Source organism: Convolutriloba macropyga, chromosome 12, assembly GCF_964194025.1.
Source record: "Convolutriloba macropyga chromosome 12, txConMacr16.3, whole genome shotgun sequence".
Classification (NCBI taxonomy): Eukaryota; Metazoa; Xenacoelomorpha; order Acoela; family Convolutidae; genus Convolutriloba; species Convolutriloba macropyga.
Genome location: NC_134479.1, coordinates 33,485,201 through 33,506,261, shown reverse-complemented (window position 1 = coordinate 33,506,261; position 21,061 = coordinate 33,485,201). Strand labels below are relative to the sequence as shown.

The following is a 21,061-nucleotide window of genomic DNA, read 5'->3' as shown; positions in this document are numbered from 1 at the left end:
CACTTCTATTGACCACATTATATTTTCAAGACCAAAAACGTCTGAATTTTGAAAGAAAGTAGTTGCAAAAAATTTCGCAAGAAAAGACGTCTTAGGAAGTCTGTATCTTCAAATTTACTAAAATTTCTTGCGAATTGTTTTGCTAAAGCAAAAAAAAATGTGAGTGATAGTGACATAGTACAACTCGACTTGAAAATTATCTGCAGTTTGACTTGTGCAAATATTAGCAAAATTATTCGTTTTGCCATTCAAATCTAATTCACAATGACAATGGGAAATTGTACTAAGGAAAAAGTTGTTTCCAATTTTGTCAAAATGTTGAAATGTGGAAATGCGTCTGAATTAAACGTCACTTTGTTTGAACTAGCTCCCATTCAACACACATGTTACATCATACAATACTTCCTCCTTAGATACACTGTTATACACTGTTAATGTCAATAAATTCTGTTACTTTCATTTGAAAAAGTTTAACGGCCAAAATATTGGCTAGCATAGTTACAAAAGCATGGCTTTTATACCCAACTGAACAATATTTTCTTATTTCAGAACTTACATTTTACATTATAGGCGAATTTTGAACTCCAATTTACAAATTTTTCAATTATAAAGTTTTTACCATTATAAATATTTTTACTTAGAACAAAAAGCATTTTGAGATCATATACAAAAAATCCTTGACCATGACATTTCTCCTTTAATGCAAACACACTTTTTATGTAAAATTTATATTAAGTAATACAAAATTTGACTGAGAAAATTGTCAATTTATTTTTACCTTCTAAAATGTCGACCAATCAGCAATCACAGCAGCCTTCAACCAACTCAAAGCCAATCAACATCAGCACCTATGGCATGATGAAGGTATCTATGCACCCTTCAGATATGAGAGGGTTCGGATTCGAGGCTGAAAGTATCGGGTACGTCGACAAAAAACATCATTAAAAACAGTCGCCAGGTCTAGAGTGGGCATTTATAAGAGTTTAGTTACCCAAATTCGTGAGTAAACAGGCTGAGGGGCCAGACGGAAACCGTTATGTCTATATCGTCACGAAGAAATTTGTCTATATCCAGACCGTCTTGGACGGAAAGTTCCTTATGACCAGACTTTCCTCCGTTCATGATTAAAATTCTGAGTGCTCACCTGATTTTTCTGTGCTCCGATTTCAAGATTTCGTGCGTTTTTGTTCAGATTTTTTGCGTTTCTTAACAGACGCTTGAATATAATTTCATTTGAAGAAATGTTATCTACAATAAGGTGTTTTTCAATTTTTAACCATTTTGGTCTCGCTTCAATTTTGAAAAGCACGCATGTAGTTTGTTAATCCAGTTCAAAAACAAGCAGTTATGCTGAAAGTATTAAAGAAAGTCAAAAATGCTTAGCAAAAAATTTCGTCCGTATTTCTTTTCAAATCGTTTATTTTTTCTTGCAAGGGAAGTTTTTCAGTTTAAATTTTTTTATTGTTTTCTTTTTTGCTACCAGATGTTTTTTCGTGCGATAACTTTCTGTTGAGCACTTTGTAAAAAGAAAAAAGATCCTGTTGAAACGTTAAAATATTGAAGAGACGCTACTTTGATAGAACCAATTTTTCTGAAACCAGCTCCCATTAAACCTGTCCTTTTATTTAGAATCAATACCAAATAAAAAAATTAGTTCAAGGTCTAGAGATAATTTGTTGAAAAAACGGAAACTGCATGAAGAAACAAACATTTTGCTTCTTAGTTTCTCAAGTTTGTAGTTAGTGATGTTTTCAATGTTCCTTTTTACTTTCTGACAAGAAAAATTAGTATGCACTTGACTAAAAAGCTCATAACAATTCATATTATTGCGCTACCATCACCATTATCGATTACACAGTTTGGAGCTAAAGATGCTGCAACACTCAAAAGAAAAAGAATAGCAAACAAGATTAATTAAAGAAAAATTTTATGTGGATTTCTTTGGTGGTTTTTTTGAATTCAAAGTACTGAATAAATACAAAAAACACAATATACTCTACTCATATTTTTCAAGCATTTAAATGATCGAAATTGGAACAATTTTTTTCCGAAAAATGGAAAAACTGTCTTCCTTAGACTCCTCAGTTTGCCTTTGAAGTTCTCTGAATTCTTTTGTTGAATGGTAATAATGAAGAGAGAATGGAGAATCAATCAATTTAAGTTAAACATAGAAAAAAATGGGGATCATTTCACTGCTTGATTCATTTTTAGGAAAAACTGTTAGCCAACAGGTTCGAATTTGAATCGAACTTGTTTTGATTATGAAAACACAAAAGAGCGGCCAACCCAATAAATTTGGACAAGAACGCATATACATCTGATTTTGAAAGCCGCAAAAAATTTTCTCGTGCGTTCATGTTGAGGCGTTTATGATTTCATGCCCAGTTTTTGTGCTTTCAATGCCTTCATCAAATTTCAGACTTTCATGCGTTGATTTTCAGAATTTCGCAATTTTCATGTCCACTTTTTGTGCATTAATGTTTAGACTTCAGTGTTGGCTAGAATTTTTTGCGTCAATTTTCAGATTTTCGTGCCATCTCTTTACACCGGTTTTTTTTGTTGGAACGATCCCTCTCTCCGTACTGCGTTCAATTTAACTATAAACAAATATGATTTCGTCTGCAACCCCAACATTATGAAAATTGATTCTGCAAACCTAATAAAGGTCGGCAGAGAGCACTATCGCCGAATTGGCTAAGAGGACTCTTAGCCAGCAACACAAAATTGTGAATATAAGTAGACAACTCAACACCTCAACATCTGGAGAAATTAGATGATTTTTGAACAATTAGATTTGTTGACCAACCGCACCTGTTGACCAACCGGGTCAGGCGTTTTGTTGTATTTTTCATTGTTTTGTTGGCAACTTAATGCTTTGTTTATTCCTAGCATCTTCAGAGAGAACTTCAAGTCAAATTTGACTTGCTCTTGCCGTTTTTTGTTTTCAGCATTTACAGCCATAAAAACAACCAAATCTGGAATAATTAACACAAGATGTTTGAAGAAAATCTAACGATATGGACAAAAATTTTTTTCAATCTCTGCTATGAAACATTGGACAAAATTTGACCGGCTCAGCACAATAACAAATAGTAGAAAGCATAGAAACGTTTATGATTTTTATCGCAAACATTGGAGTAGAACTAGCAGACACATTCGATACAAGGAACGATTATGAAGTCGAAACAAAAACACCAAAACTATGTTCTTTATTCCAAGAACAAGCACCAAAATCATGGACACGCTGCGATTGCTTCCATCTACGCTTAGTTTAGACTGCCAAATCATAAACCAAATTTTTCTCAAGAAAATTTCTCGGGTATTTAGGCCACTACCTGGAACATTATAAGATGAAGATATGGAATATGGCTGATTTCCAAAATGCTTTAAAATAGCCAAAACAGTGCTTTTTTCCAATGTGGCAATCTTAGCAAAGCCACAATTTACAGAGAAGACTTAAAAATCTCAACCATTGTCAAATTGAATGAAAAATTATTATATAAAAGCATTTACACATTTTTGAGCAAAAGCAACTTACACGCTTTCGATGATAATTAAGTACTGTAGACGACATAGCTTCACTGACTGATGAAATCGACAAAAATTTGTGTAAATCGAAAAACCTAATCTAAACCACTTTTACGATCTAGAAAAAACTTTCGATACTGTGAACCATCAGCAACTGCTGAAAAAATTATGACCAATAGGGACTCCAAGTAATGGTACTGAAAATGCGCGATTCTTATTTGAAAGATCAACTCCGATTTAAAAAAATAGCAAAGTTCAATCTGCAAAGAAATGCGTTAAACATGGAGTCCCACAAGGATCATCTCTTGGTCCACTTTATTTCATTATCTACTTAAATGACGTTATTTCCCGAAAACAAAAGAAAGGACGACTATGCTCTATGCTGACGTTGCTATTGTTTTTAATAAAGGTAGTACTGAGATTGTAGTAATAAAACACGATGCCCCACTAGCACTGGCCGCATTACCGATCTGCTCTCATAAAAATAAATTAACAAATATCACCACAAAAACGAAACACAAAGTGTTTTGCAAAGGTCGCAATATAAACCAGCACAATTCAACATTTGGAAATTGAATAAACCAGCTCATTTATTTACCTAGGATTGTTATTAGAAAACAAACTGAAATTCAAAGATCAAATTATCTGCGTCAAAGAGAAGCATTTAAAATTCTGTTCCCTATTTTTCAGATCACCCCAAAGCTTCTAACGATATTTAAAATTTACGTCAAACCAACATTACAATACCGAATTTCAATCTACGGATCCACTTACTCAACTTTTTTTAAAACCAATCAACATGTTAAAAACTAAGACCTAGTCCACAATTTGATAAGCGACCCCTCAGAGTTATATGCTTTTGAAAGTTTCAAACTATTAGTAAAATGAATAAAAAATCAATCGCGAAGCGAAGATTTCCAAACCATGATAGCGTACCCGGACTTCAATGAAATCATGAAGAGGAGATATCGTGCTCAGTATGTGCAAATTGGCAGACATAAATTCGATAGCAATTCATTGAAATTTAAAGATCTTATGATGCTAAGAATTGCACAGATTTATAAGAGTTCTTTTATTGAAGATGTTAGAACAATAAAGCTAGCAAACATAAAAAGGTTTTACCATACATTTTTGTATCTTTATGTAATTGGTAACCAGAAGTTGCTGGACCAGATGTCATATCCATTAGAGCAAAAGTATAGTATAATTTTTATTTTAAAATCATTTTTTCTCAGATTTCAACTAAAATTGCAAAGCTCTTCGGTGAAGCGCCTGAAAATTTTGTAGCATCGCAAATTGTAATCGATTGTATCTATACAATGTATGTAATTTTGCTATATTTTTATGGTAATGACACTACAAACAATTAATTTTTACATTTACTATTATAACAATTCAGAGGTAATCAGAAACCATATAAGCAAAACAGACGATTCACACCTAGGAGCGGATATACCTGGAAATATTTCACACCTAGAGTTAATTGAGATTTCTTGAAAGTTTCCCCAGTGCATTCGTAGAACATTTTGCGTTTTCCAGAATGTTTCAATGACAAAACTTTTGACGTTCACAAGAAAAAAAACTGCAGAAAGAAAGTAAATGACCGTCTTTTCTGATTGACTTCAGTTTAGAACTGAATTTTTATTTAGGATCCTGCTTAGAAACATGAGATTAGGTATTGAGATAAATGCGGCTTCCTGAAATATTTTGCACGCTTTCAGAGGTCGCAATTTATTTAAAATTATCCAAATTTTTTCTCTTTTTTTTGTGCAGATTTTAACTTTGAAAAACTGACTTTATATCTTGAATCGCTTCGCGGTTCTCTATAAACGCCAGAAGTTCTCAGTGACTTCAAACAGAGTCACTTACCATTACATTAACAGCAATACAGGTCAGTAGCCAGACGTCTGCTATATTAGTTAAGAGAAAATTGGACTGCAAAAGATCCCAGAACTTGTCAACTGCTGAAAACCGCTTCACAATTGAAAAAAAAAAGTTGCGGATTAAAATTTATGCCATCCTATGCTGAAACTGTGTTCCATACAAACTGAAAAACATTTAAAAAAAGTCAGCACAGTTTTGTGAAGGAAGATATAATGTGCATCAGAGAAATATTTGCATTATAAAGCCCAAAATCCTTTCGTTCTAAAAAACAGGTTGTTAAATTTTCTATTTCCGAGAAGAATTTGAGGACTGTCGACATATGGAGATCAAATTATTCAGTCTTTGGGCTCAATTAGTTGAATTCAGAATAATTAGGACTCAATAAAAAGACATTTTGCACTATTATTTTTAAAGTTTCTTTTGCTGTATTTCAAAAAATACAGTTTTCACGTCCTGTTATTTTATGTTCAGAACTTTGTGCAATTTCCCTGCCACAAGGCAAGCTTGAAGTTCTTTTGTTGTTTTTTAAGATTGTAATAATTTTTTTGAATCACTCTGAAAGAACATTTACGTACCTGAGTTAGAAGTCTTTGTTTTGGACTAAGTCTTTCTTTTCAGGAAGCCAATGAGACAAAAACCAGATATCTTTTGAATATATATATATATATATATATATATATATATATGTATATATATATATATATATATATATATATATATATATATATATTTGTGTATATATATATATATATATATATATATATATATCTTTACAAACAATGCCTCAACGATTACGTAATTTGATTCATTTGAGTCAACACATTAAGAAAAACTTTGTTAATGATGTTTTGAATGAAGAAATAAGGAACAAAAGTTTGTAGATGATTAATGAAAACTGAAAAAACCACTGTTGGGCTCGAATAATTGTTATTTTACTTTAAGTTCTCTTGAATAATTCAGAACTTTTACTCGAGATATTTTTTCTCTTTAGTAATATAAATAATCAAGTTCCTATAAAAATCGTTTTGCTATAAAAATTGATCACACACTGATCAAATACTGACTTCAAGATAATTTCCATGAATAGAAAGGCAGATCTGTTTTCGAATTCAAGTTTTCTTAAACAATGAATTATTTCCAAAACTTACGAACATTTTTGGTAAAAATAATACATTATCGAGTACATCTCACGCTATCTTTACAAATCATTGGAAGATAGTTTTTATAACAGGTTAGTTTTTCTTTTTTTCCTTTTTTCCAGTTCTGTAACTTCTGTTTTTAACTGAGGAAATCATCGACAAAATGAACACAAAAAAACGTTTTACTTTAATCTGTATTTATTAATATGCTGCGACCTTATTAAGATTAACATACCGAGTTCTTGAAGTTACGTTAGTAGGAAAACACAACGTTTGTTTACTTTATTCGAAATGATTTTTGCTTTAATCAGGCTTAATTTCAGTTAGCTTAATCTTGTTACTTATAAATAATTCTCGAAATTGTTCAAGCTTTTTTGTATTTTTTTTTGTTATTAATGGTAAATGAATATGACCCAAACACATATTTAATTAACTTTATTGTGCATGCTTGAAGTAGCAAATGTATGGCCACCGTGAGCTACAGTTTATGCCTACTTTCAGTCAGATTTGTTCTGCACTCATCTCGTATTCAATCAATTCGTAATTTTTTCTGATCCAAGCAACTTGATTTTAATTTCGTTGGAGTGCTACACGTACACTCAAGTCTGTTTCTGGTGAAATGATTTTTGAGTGACGTGAACCATGTAAGTTTTGCCGCACGAATGAGACAAACAGTTGAGTGAGTCTAACTAATTATTAAATGACATATGACTTAAACGTCGGAAATAATAGTAAGTTTTTCAAAGCTTCTGTTGATTTTAAATTAATATATGGCTAATTTGGAAGATAATCTTAGTCGACTTTATCAACTCATTGACAAGCCATTAGTTATCCGTTTAAAGTTGTAATCCAAGTTTGGAATCTTAGCAACACTCGGATTAATGGCCTCTCGTCACTCTGATGATGATTTTTTATGTGAATGAAAACTCACACAATCGGTTTTTCATTTTGGATTAGTAGAACACACACAAATGGGTTTTCAGTTGGGATAGTGGAACACCTCAAAACAATGAAGTGCTGATTATAACCCCCTTTTGAATTTGGTTATGGAGTAGATAAAATTTAGTTTAATTTTTGAATTTTCATCATACTTTATAAAACAATGTATTTTTTGAATTCGGGATATAAGGTCAACACTACTATCCCAAGGCTGCACCCCGCTCTCAAGTGTCCTAGCCATCACTGACTCCACTGCGCAATCAATTCCTGAAACGCTTCCCATTTAATTTGATTTTATAGTAATGAGGTTTTGTAAGAATTGACGCGAAATTATGTAAAGAATTTGCTAACACTTCAGTAAATTTATTACATAGATTCACCGCGTATCACTGCTTTTCAGAGGATTTCTTACAAAATGTTAAGGATTATTGTAAGATCAAATCAAATGATTAGGGTTTCAGGAGTCAGTGCTAGAAAGTTTTGAAATCCATTGAAATTATTTTTAAAATTTGCTAAAATTTGAACGGATTTCTTACAAAGTTTCAGCGCATTTCAGCACAATCTCATGTAAGTATTTTGAACTACAATTTTCTGACTAATTCAGTGCCTTTGTTGCATAATTTCAGCGCATTTCTTACGAACATCTCAACCCGTGTATATAAGTCATCTCAGCGCGCAGAATTAGGCAACTTTCTAGAAGTTACCCCTGAGGTTCCAAAAAACGACGCCCACCATACAAAATTTATCAAAAATTATTTTCACAAACCAAACGCTACCTTTTAAGGATATACACTATGTAAAAACTAAATTCAGGGTTCATTCGAGAAGATGAAATCATATTTTCAAATTTAATTTTATTCAAAATTCTTCATTGTTCAAGTCCCATCCAAATCATCCAAGATGATGACAATTTCACTCCAATTAGAGCACCCAAAGGTCAACAGGTCAACACGGTGCCAAATCTGAGAAGATCAGAGACTGATCGCACACCATCGAGAAAATCAAACCCCACAACAGGACCCTATGAGGGTAGAAACACTCCAAGGAATTCAGAAGACGGTGGGGTGAGGTACGGCAGCCTTCCAGGGAGGAGTGCCAGTGTGGTCGAGGGAGATGTTCCTGGTCGAATTGTCAGTGCGTTGTACGTGAGTAGAAATAGTTCTTATTAAAAATCGAGAGTTAAAAGGCTGAGGAAGAGAGGAAGAAACATCAAAGATCGGAGGAAACTTCTAATAATAATAATAATAATAATAATAATAATAATAATAATAATTTAGTTCCTGCGTAATCGCAGCGGAACAGCATTAGGCTACAGCGACCCGTTCTCAGCTGCCCTTTTTCTTGTTATTCCAGTAACATCAAGTTCCAGTTACTTCTCAGAAAACTTCTCAGCATCATCAAAGATTGGCAATAAGAAATAATCAGCAAACATTTGAATTTTAGATCCAAGATAAACCAAGATTATTTAATAATGGAGACCACCCACATTTCGATAAAAAAAGTTTTTTCATTTCCAAAAAAATAGTTCTTATACAGCACACGCAACCTATAAATATGACCTTGAATGGAATTTGGGATCTATTCTGACTCCCCTCCCATCCCCAGTGTTTTTGCCCCCGCTCCAATTACAATTGATGTGTTCCTATATAGCATGTTTCTATGTAAAAAACAGCACGTGTACCTGGGGGCGTATAAGATATATGACCACTGAGCTGGGGGGGGGCAGAATACATTAGGAATTTGTGTAAAATTATATTAGAACTGGGTATAAGGACGGTCGGATCTATCTGAATTATGAAAAACTGATAACAGGAATGACGCGAAGGTTGTGGACGATTTATGAGCATATTTTGCTCGTTTAAAGCGTTATGCGAAATCACAAATTATAATAAATTTTCAATGAAAAAAATTTTGAAAAGTTTTTTTTTCATAAATTTTAAAGCAAAATGATGCAATTTAAGATCGATCAGAAACTTATTGATCTCTATTTATCATTTCTGGAATGAGTTTCTAAAAGACCCAACTGTTTCTGAATTGAATTCTAATCTCAAATCTTTCAAGTTCAATCTTAATTTGACTTAGTTTTAGGGCGTCATTTAGTCTTCTACGAAATGTTAATTGGAGGATTAGCATTTTTTAAAATTTTCTCTTTTCTCGGAAATGTTAATTGTAGAATTAGCTTTTTTGAAAATTTTTCTCAATTATTTTTCTCAATTTTTTAAAATTGTTCTCTAATTTTTCTCAATTTTTCTCAATTATCTCTCTTAATTTGTCGATATTTTAGCACATTGTAAATTTAATACAGTTTTAAGCATTCACAATATGTGACGTTTGTTTCATTTATACTTCTTAACACTACATTGCTTTAAACTATGTTCTGTATTTTATAGTTCATACTCAAAGGAATTAACAATGTTTTTCTTTTTTTTTCTCTAAGATCAACGATGTTCTGATCAAGATAGAGTATGCATAATCTCTTCTTCATCCCATTTACCCCCAAAAATTGGTTGTTTTGAAACAACAGATCAAAATGTAAGTTCATTTGAGGAGCTTTAAAAGCCACTACATAAGTAAATTATTGATATTACTTAGAGGTATAATTTCTTTCCATTTTTGTTTCCAGTAGAAACCCTCTTTCCGGTAAACAATATCCTACGATTTTTTCTTAATGTAATCCCGGAGTGTAACTTAAATTTATTCTTCGAAAATCTAATAACTCCTAGGTTTAAATCAGTAATTTTTTGTTAAAAAAAATTATTCTGAATGTATTTTTTAGGTATTTTTTTATGTATTCTCCATGTTAGTAAATTCTTAAATATTATAAAACCTGTATTTGATTTCTCTCGACCAACTGTCAATATACTAAACTCTGTAGAAGCAATTCATTTAAGCAACTGCAGCGTCAGCAATTCTGTCATGTTGATCTCCAAGAGTACATCAGTACTGGACAATTGCAAAAGCAATGCTTTCGTGAAATATACTTTACTCCGCTTCCTCTTTCACATAAAATTCTGACACGCTCATCCACACATTCTTGGACTAATTGTCTATCAAATGAAGAAATTAGAAGAGATGTCAACAATGTTAGGCCGCATCAGAGAGCTCATGATACTTGATTGTAATAAGACTACGAGACAATGTAAATTACATAATAAACAGAAACGAAAAAATATTTACAGCAAAAAGTCAAAATCTAATTTTAGAAGTACATAGTAACAAAGTCTAATTAACTAAAAAAAATCTAAACAACGCATTGACACTTGTATTTAACCACGGAACATAAAGTTTTTGTCCATAATGGGAATAGATAACCAGTCGAAGGAACGAAAAGAAAAGAGAAGAAGTTTAAAAATGCATAAAAATTATTTTAATCAATTAATTTCAAAAGTCATAAAAACGATTAAATTATAACAAAAAGTTCTTGGTAGATTCACTTATAACTCTTCGAGTGAAATGTTTTTGATGCGACTAAGCCATTGAGCAAGACTAAAAGGTAAATACACATAGAGAAAAACAGAAAACTTGCTAGCAATTTAAGAAAACAAAAACAATTGAGCCCTTTAAATCCTCAACTATTATGTGATTTTTTTAATTATTAATTCAATTTTTATTCACTTTACTGCAGTTAAAGTTTAACTTTTTATTCGTATATGTTCACTTGGTTTTCATGTGAACATCAACGGGATTTGTTTATAACGCAAACATTTTAAAGGACAAAAAAAGGACAAGAAAAGATAAAGATTGCACCGAAATATTCAAAAAATTGACAAATCTCCGAGACCACAACATCAGTTGTATCACAAGACCGAAAATAGATTGACGTATAAAAAAAAGTGGGCGAATCTTCTCACTGGTGAGACTAAATTGCAGTTTGACAAAAGGAAATACAAAAAAATCCAAAAACTCAGACAACTTTGAAAACAAATTATATTTAAATCGTGTCCAAACCATTAGATATCAACAATTTCATTCAACGAGTTCATGGAGCCCTTTAATGGAAGTTATTGAGGCCTAAAAATAATCAAAAGAATTGCTACGTTTAAATAAAGAACCTTTACTACAGGCCTATGCCAAAAGCTTAAAAAAAAAGCGACAGAAAAACTTCGAAATGAATTTTAAAAAACTCAGCGAAAAAATTTGAATTTTTTTAATTTAGTTTTTTTGCAGTGCAAATGCAATTTCTCAGTATTGTGATAATTTGATAATTTGACTTTGAAAAATCAACTAATATGAGCTGATAAAAATAAATAAATTTTACAGACGGCCTGTAATATCAGAGCCATTAAAACCAATAGCTTTCAACAGAAAAGATTAATTACGTTAACCTACAACTCGATTAAAAGCCAATGGGGTCATTCATTAATTAGATTGAGTCTTGCGTCTCAAATGGACTACAAATACAGGCAAAAAAATCAAAAGTTCAAAATGAAGTGCAAGAAGAACATGTCGAAGTCATTTAAACCAAAAACAATTTGGTGACAATTTTCTTTATGTTAACTAAATTTCATTTAACGCCAATGCGAACGTACAATATTGTCATAACTAAACAACGCTTCAAGAAAATTACCAAAGCTTTCGTGGCATATACTTTACTCCGCTTCCTCTTTCACATAAAGTTCTGACACGCTCATCCACACTCTTGAACTATTTGTCTATCAAATGAAGAAATCAGATGAGATGTCAACAATGTTAGGCCGCATCAGAGAGCTCATGATACTTGATTGTAAGAAGACTACGAGACATTGTAAAATACATAACAGGAACGAAAAAAATGTTTACAGCAAAAAGTCAAATCTAATTTTAGAAGCACATAGTTACAAAGTCTAGTTAACTCAGAAAAAATCTAAAAAGCACATTTACACTGGTTTTTAACTACAGAAAATGAAATATTTGTCCATAATGGACTAGATAACCAGTCGAAGGGACGAGGAGAAAAAAGAAGAAGTTTAAAAATGCATAAAAATTATTTTAATCAATTAATTTCAAAAGTCATAAAAATGATTAAATTTTAACAAAAAGTTCTTGGTAGATTCACTTATGACTCTTTCAGTAAAATGTTTTAGATGCGACTAAGCAATTGGGCTAGACCAAAAGGTAAATACACGTAGAGAAAAAGAGAAAACTTGCTAGCAATTTAAGAAAACAAAAATAATTGAGCCCTTTAAATCCTCAACTATTATGTGAATTTTATAAATTATTATTTCAATTTTTATTCACTTTATTGCAGTTAACGTTTAACTTTTCATTTGTATATTTTCACTTGGTGTTCTTGTGAAAATTATCGGGATTTGTTTATAACGCAAACATTTTAAAGGACAAAAAAGTACAAGAAAAGATAAAGATTGCACCGAAATATTCAAAAAAAATTGACAAATGTCCAAGACCACAGCATCAGTTGTATCACAAGACAGAAAATGGACTAAAAAAAGTGGGCGAATCTTCTCACTGGTGAGACTAAATTGCAGTTTGACAAAAGGAAATACAAAAAAAATCCAAAAACTCGGACAACTTTGAAAACAAATTATATTTAAATCGTGTCCAAACCATTAGATATCAACAAATTCATTCAACGAGTTCATGAAGCCCTTTAATGGAAGTTATTGAGGCCTAAAAATAATCAAAAGAATTGCTACGTTTAAATAAAGAACCTTTACTACAGGCCTATGCCAAAAGTTTAAAAAAAGCGACAGAAGAATTTCAAAATGAGTTTTAAAAAACTCAGTGAAAATGAGTTTTAAAAAACTCAGTGAAAAAGTTTAAAATTTTTAATTTAGATTTTTTGCAGCACCAATGCAATGTCACAGTATCGTGATAAGTTGACAATTTGACCTTGAAAAATCAACTAATATGAGCTGATAAAAATAAGTAAATTTTACAGACATCCTGTTATATCAGAGCCATTAAAACCAATAGCTTTCAACAGAAAGATTAATTACGTTAACCTACAAATCAATTGAAAGCCAATGAGATCATGCATTAATTAGATTGAGTCTTGCGTCTCAAATGGAGTACAAATACAGGCAAAAAATCAAAAATTCAGAATGGAAGTGCAAGAAGAAAATGTCGAAGCCATTAAAACCAAAAACAATTTGGTGACAACTTTCTTTATGTTTAACTAAAGGTCATTTAACGCCAATGAGAACGTACAATATTGTCATAACTAAACAACGCTTCAAGAAAAGAACCAAACTTATGAAAAAAAGATCCAAAAATCATATATTTTTTACGAAAACTCTTAGCGTCACAGTCACAACAGCAACAGTTAGAAGACAAAACCAGACTAATTTATAACTCAATATGGGCCCTTACATTAGTGGGACTGACCTGCTTGTTTACAGAAGTGAATGTAAAAACCAAATAATGTTTAAATGTCTTTTTCGAAAATTTTTCAACGTCATAACAGCCATTAGGTGTGCATTCAAAGTATTAGGTAATTTCACTTATTCCTCCGAATGAAGCCAATTGCATTTTAAACTTAAGACTACAATACAAAACTTAAGCTGTGCAATAGATAAATACAGGTAAAGCACCAAAATTCATTAAACATTAAGAAAACACAGGGTCGGGGCCATAAAAACCATGAGAGATTATTCCATTAAAACGAAATAAATGTTCATTGGGTGTCATTTGACCTTAAATAGTGTTGTTGATAGATCTTGTACATAGCGTAACAACGCACCGGAGGGGGGACACAAACGGAAAAGATCCAAAATGACCAGAAAAAGCATGCCCTGATGAAGAAAAAAGATATACATTTGAACGAGAAAAAGAAATTGATACAGTTCATTTATCATTACATTTCAACAAATAATTCAGGTTTTTCCTGGCTCTCAAAATACTTCCAGAATAGAAAAATTGAGTAGTTAGGCATATTTAATTTAACACTAAGATGATCATATATTTTAATAGAGATACATAATTCGAAGAGAATACAACAGATATATACAAATGTCTCTTTTCTACCTCTCAAACTTTTGTTCGCTACTTCACAGGCCTCAAAAATTTGCCATCGCGGATAACTTTCCCAGCTCCGCTTTCCGGGCTCATTTGGATTTCTCTGTTCAATCCATTTTAACTCCCAAAAAATCCTCCAACCAATTTCTAATTGGTTAGAGATTTCAAAACCCACTCGTCAACATCATCCGAATCTTCGTCGTCATCACATGTCGTAACATGCGCTTTAATCGAACTTCTCTCAACTTCATTTCCTTTTAACGACATTTTGGTTACGTCATTTATTGCGACACCATCTTCGTTGATTACATCATCGTCGCAATTGTGATCGTCGGAATTTTCCGAGTCGGTTACGTCATCTTCCTCATCGGAGCTTTCGTCGTAGCTTTGCTTTTGGTTCTTCGATTTTTGCTGTGAATTTTGCTGTTTAGCAATTTTCTCTCTCTCATAAGGGTCTTCTTCCTGTAAATCGCCCGTATATGTACCCTCTATGTATTTTCTCAACTTTTGACAATCGTTTTGAATCTGCTCATTTATTGGGTCGCACTTCAAAGCGGCCTCGTATTCTATTAAACCTTCAGCATAACACTCTAACTCGCAAAAAGCTGTTCCGCGCCGCACATGAGCTTTCGTGCGATCTCTCGCATTTGCCTCACAAGGCGGGGTCAACAACTCAATAGCCTTTGAGCTATCATCAAGCGCTTTGAAAAAGTTACGTAATTTCAAATGACACGCAGCCCGGTTCGAATAAAACTCGGGCATTTTTGGGTACAAATTTATGCCGTGCGTGAAAACATTAACAGCGCCTTGGTAGTTTTCTTGTCTGAAAAATGAATTTCCTTTTTGCCGAAGCAAAACCGGGTCTTTTTCAATGTCGGTTAAATCACTCGAAGCGTCGTTAGCCCGCTGTCGTGCTTCGGCTTGCTTACGTAACCATTCATCTTCCTCGGGTTTTCGCGACTCACGAAGCGGTGTAGGAAAAACACGAGGCGTAAACGAAATCGCAATATTGTTCCCGCTTCCCCGAATTGCGGGTTGACTAACTTGGTTCGCATCAAAAATTTGTTTCTGTTTCGAAGAAACCTCATTGACTGTTTTGTTGTTCGGTTTTTGATCAATTTCAATTTGGTTCTCGGTTTTGTTTGTTTCTGTTTTCTGATTGGTCGGTTTCAAAGCCGACTTAGTTTCGGCTATTACTCGTTTTTCGTCTTCGTCCGAATCGATGTTTTCCAACTCAGCTTCTAGTTTTCGATAATGCTCCCATTGCCGTTTTAATTCGTCAGTTTGTTCATAGGAAGATTTTTCTTGAGTTTCTTTTTGAAATTTCAAAATTTCATCCGTAACTCGTTTCTTCTCTTCGTTTTTAAAATCCTCGATTCGTTTTTTCTCGTCTTGTTCGAGTTTAATTTGCTGAGAAACAGAAAATCGATCTTTTTTGTTTTTGTCGGCTATCCTTTCTTCGCGCTTTTCTTCGGCGTCTTGTTGCGAAAAACTAACAGCCTCGTTTCGAAGTTTTGTCATAAATTCTCTCGCTTCGATTTTATCGATTGGCAAATCAGCCGATAAAGCGGGCCAATCTTTGCATTCGGCTTTGAAGCATTTTAGGCTAACTGAACCATTTTCAAGTGTTACAAAGGTTTTGCCGGGGATAATTTTAGCCCACGTTGGTTTTTCAAAAATATAAGGTGGAAAGCTAACTTTGATGAAATTTTCAGATTGCAAAATGTTAAGTGAGGATTTTTTGGCGCCTTGTAGTTCAATTTTTAGGAAAATGTTTTCGGAAGATTGATTCCAATAATAATCAGTTACGAAGATGGGCATATTGGAGGTTTCTGCTATTTGATGAATTGCTGTTTTTCAGTGAATTTAGAACAGTTTTCGAACAATTCGGTTGATAATTCGCACCAATTTAATTCAATGTTTTTGCTTGTAATATTTTGTTAAGAAATTTATTAACTAAAATGATTCGATTTTTACGCCAATTGTTGTGTATAAGTTGCTGTAAATGGTATAAACAGATCTATAAACAAATGCATAAACAAATGGTGTAAACAAATGTGGTACAAAAACGTACCAAAATGTGTATTGTTTATGTTTAAAATGTAGAACAGGATTAAACGTATGTTTCAGCGCGCCAAATTTGCGTACAATTTTTATTTTGGCACGTGCTTTGCTTGGAAAGAAACATATAGTACTAAAACTAGCAAATAGGCCGCAAATATGTAGATGCTGTGGTACTTTAGTAGAAGTACACTTAAAGAAACAATGAATAATATGCTAAAATTAATTTAAGAATCTTCGGATCTTTTCCGTTAGTGCCCCCCCCCCCCCCCCCCCAGCTTAGTGGGCGCATTATTTGCACCCCCAGACGCGCGTGCCATCTTTTTACCTAATGATTTACTATGTAATGGCACGTGCTCTGTAACTGGTGGGGGGGGGCATAACGTACTGGAGGGGGGGGGGGGCATAACGTACTGGAGGGGGGGGGGGGGCACAAACGGAAAATATCCGAATCTTCTGCTTTAATGAATTTTCATTACCTTTTTGTTTCATCCTGTCTGCACCCTTTAGTTGTTCCGACCCCCCCCCCCCCCCAATACCTGATCCCATTACCACAGGAAGGCCCATCCCCCATGCTCTCATATTGCTACCCAATGCCACCCCCACTCTCCTAAGCCACCCCAAGGAGATTAACCCACCAAAATAAACCATCGTTTAAAAATTGGGATCTATTATGTTTTGCCCCCCCCCACCCCCCAGCTTAGTAGGCTCATATTTTTTGCGCCATCCTGGTGCACGTGCTAATTTTTTACATAGTAATATGCAATATACCTCCAGGCGCACGTGCTATTTTTTACATAGTAATGTGCAATGTAACAACATATAATTTGTAACTGGGGGGCGTAAAAAACACTGGGGGGCGAAAGAGAATGGATTCAAAACTTGAACTTCGTTCGTGATAATTTGCCCGGTAGTGATAGTTTCATATAAAGTCCCACGTGCCGCTAAGGTATGGCAATGACCGCAGGCATGGCCGCAGCAATAAATTTGAAGGTCTTTAACAGTCAAGTGGAGTTTTTATCCGTGAACGTATATTTCTTTGAGGCTTTTTTCCGAAACAGATCATATTCTGTTCAATGGGGCCAAGCTTTTATTCTATCCAACCAAAAGCCAAATAATCTCCAACTAAAGCACATAACCTATAGCCTCTCCACCGTTTAGAGGGAGTTGACACACCTCGTTACCAGGGAGAACAATTCTTTAAAAGGGTGAACATCAAATATCGCATTACAATGCTGCTATGCAGTTGTGGATTTTAGCAGTGATTCGTCAAGTAGTGGTTTAATTGCTCAACTGGTTTCTGTTTGTTCAATCAATTTTGGCCGGTGCAAATATTTGACGTAGAATTAATATTACCACACGGTTGTTATCGCCACAGAGAAGTTATCAAACTCTGAGGCGAAGCCGAGGTGTTATGATAACTTTGAGGGCGATAACAACCGTGTGGTAATTGTTTAATCAACACCTGTTGCGATCATTTCAGAATTGAACATAGTTTTATTGGTTTTCATTTTTATTTTTTGTGGACAATTACATTGCCTAGTGATCGAAGAATTCAAAACCTTGCAAGAATCTTGCAAGCAATCTTGGAAGGGAATGCATACTAATTGTACGCTGCTTGCAAGATTCTTGCAAGATTTGAATAATCTCGCAAAAAGCTTGCAAGATTTTGAATTCAACCTGCAAGTATCTTGCAAGATTTGAATCATCTCGCAAAAAGCTTGCAAGATTTTGAATTCAACTTGCAAGTTTCGTGCAAGATTTTGAATTCTTCGATTTTGTTTTTTACCTGGTTCGCTGGCTGCACTCGGCGGTTGATCGAGCTGGAATAGTTAAGCTCCTGTCGGAAAATCTAATTAAGTCTTGTTAAAAAACCAACTTTTTCGAGATTTTCCACTATAATTTTTGTGGTTCATCCCTCCTCCTTTTTCATTCCGGGCTGGGGACCAGCAGTGGCGGAGTTACTGAAATAAGTTATAGAAGTACATATTCGGTACGGAAAAAAAACCGCACTTACACTGTTCTCCGAAACAAACAAAACGACTAAACCAGACAAAAAAGAAATCAGTATAAATGCAAAATAGCAAACAGAGTGTCGAAAAATTATCTCAAGTCAAGTTAAAAAAGAGACTTTTTAGAAAAGTTGTTTTCGAATTCAAAATCTTGCAAGATTCTTGCAAGGTTCTTGCAAGATTTTGAATCCGGGCTGAAAATTTTTTCATTGAATTCGGTTTTGTAATTTGTTCAACACACAAAAATTTGCTTCAAAGATGTTTTCCTTAAAATTTCTACCCTGATTTATTTTTTTTTGCCTCGATTGATATCTTGTAAGATTCCTGCAAGAATCTTGCAATTTTTGAATCAGCTTGCAAGATTCTTGCAGGTTTTAAATTCACTCATCACTAGAGTTTTCGAAGGTAAGTGATATTTTTTCGGATCTGTTCGTCGTTTTGTCATCATCCGCCCCCCTTCCACACACACACATACACACACACAGACACAAACATACACATACCCACTCTCACACACACATACACGCAAGCGCACACGCACACACACACGCACGCACGCACACACACTCGGGCACACACACCACACAAAACACACCACACACACACACGCCACACACACCACACACCATACACACACCACCTACGCACCACACACACACCCCAAACCGCACACACCACACACACAAACACACACACACGCACACACACACACAAAACACAAACACACAGACACACACACATACACGCTCTCAAACACTTACACACACTTCCATACATACGCGAACACACACACACGCTCATAAATGCACACACACACACACGCCACTCACACAACACACCACACACACACACAGCACACACACTACACACACCACACACACCACCTACACACCAAACACTACACACACCACACACACTAAACACACCACACCCACACCCCGCACACACACCACCTACACACCACACCACACACACACACACCACACACGCCACAAGTTTTCTTAGACTTTAAATTTATCATACTTTTTCTATCATTAGACAACGAGTTTATCACCATTCTTTTATTGCCACTGTTTACTAAATATGTATGCGGCAAATTATTAACCAATCAGAATCGTGTATTTGAATTCGAATTTAAATGCGTATAAAACGTTCTAATATACGTAGAAAGTTCAGAAAAAGTTCATTTAACCTAATTTTAAGTAAATATAACCACGATATGTACCAATTAACGTGTTTCCCGGCTTTATAAATTCGGTTTTCTAAACAATTGTCAACAGAACGATTTGACGTCATTAACATCAGAAGAAAAAAAGTTGTTAAATGGACATCAAAAAACCTTGCCGTCTAAGCTTCTCTTGTGCTTTACGATTGATTGATTGTACGTTGAAGTTAGTACGTCTTCAAATTTATACGTTAGACTATTCGAATACTTGAAATACGAATTCAAATAGCTTTCCGAACTTCAGTTCTCTGAGTTATTATTGGTACAGCTCCTTACTGAAACACCTTTAGGTTACCGTACGCGAGCATTTGGGCAAAAATAGTAATACAAAGTAAAACATCTATTGCAATTACCAATTAGACTTTTACTCATAATTGGTCACTTGGTTTTGGGGACATCAGACAATTAGTGCATATCGTTTTGATTTAAGAAATCAACTTGATTCAAATTATTAAAAAAGAATAAGTCATGCACCGTATTTTGAGCCGACTTAGGGCTCGATTGTACGCTTTGAACCAGAGAAAGCCTTCAAACTTGGGATAGTGAAGCTGTTGGAGATTACGTTTACACAAAGAACTCAAAGAAGACAATAATGTCAACGATTTTTATACAATCCCTGATGATTATGAAGCTTCCCCCAATTTCACCAGAGTGCGTCTGACTACAACAATTGGCCTACGTTTGCGGCGAAGATCGTTGTTAAAACCGAATGTTGAGGAATGTTAGAAAAAGGGAGAAAAATTTCCCTTTTGTTTAGCAATTTTTGTTTTTTATTGTTACTTCATGTTTTTTTTTTTTTACTAAAACAAGCTAATTTGGTTAGTTTACATGATTGAGCGTGTTTGTTTACAATCAATATTAATCATTGTCGCAAAGTCTCAGTTGATATGAGAGCTATTTCGCTTTGAAAGCTTGGCTGTCCACAATGAAAGCCCAGCTTTTTTTCTTTTCTTGCAGCAGTTTTCTCTAAATTGGCATGAAGTTAAGATTTTTATGTCCTTGTTAACTACACTAAACTATTTCACTTTTCTCGTTGATTTTATAAAACTTCTAATGAAAAAATTTAAACTTGTATTAACACAATTTAAGCAGGTTTGACAAAAAAAATCAACTAACAATTGCTTTTTCTGTCCCTCAAACAGTTTTGAATTTAATTGGAAAAGATTAGCAAAAACATAAAATCATTTCAGCCACGCATTGAGTGGCACGTTTTTTATTCCATTAGGGGAAGCACGTAAATAGTGACTAAAATAGTAAATTTTATCAAGAAGACTTTCGTTGCTAATTTTTAAATGGATAATGATTCATGTTAATTTCAT

General features: G+C 33.9%; 2 protein-coding genes across 3 annotated transcripts in view; one reads left to right on the top strand and one right to left on the bottom strand.

Moving 5' to 3' along the window:
• The first annotated feature begins 410 nt into the window (after window positions 1-410).
• LOC142350574 (homer protein homolog 1-like) overlaps window positions 411-21,061 on the top strand; it is a 245,634-nt gene continuing 224,983 nt past the window's right edge. Inside the window, exons 1-2 of one of the 2 annotated variants that reach the window (XM_075402435.1) lie at window positions 411-920; window positions 8,371-8,631. In XM_075402435.1, the coding sequence (XP_075258550.1) occupies window positions 787-920; window positions 8,371-8,631 (395 nt within the window). In that variant the 5' untranslated portion in view covers window positions 411-786. The remainder of the gene's footprint in view (window positions 921-8,370; window positions 8,632-21,061) is intronic. The other variant, XM_075402436.1, reaches the window with a different exon arrangement.
• On the bottom strand, window positions 14,351-16,652 carry LOC142351056 (dynein axonemal assembly factor 4-like). The gene has a single exon (XM_075403127.1). It carries the CDS (start codon window positions 16,263-16,265, stop codon window positions 14,592-14,594), a length of 1,674 nt encoding a protein of 557 aa, XP_075259242.1. The 5' UTR covers window positions 16,266-16,652; the 3' UTR covers window positions 14,351-14,591.

Coding starts and splice junctions, on each gene's coding strand:
- LOC142351056 (XM_075403127.1), bottom strand. CDS start 16,265: ATGCCCATCTTCGTAACTGATTATTATTGGAATCAATCTTCCGAAAAC.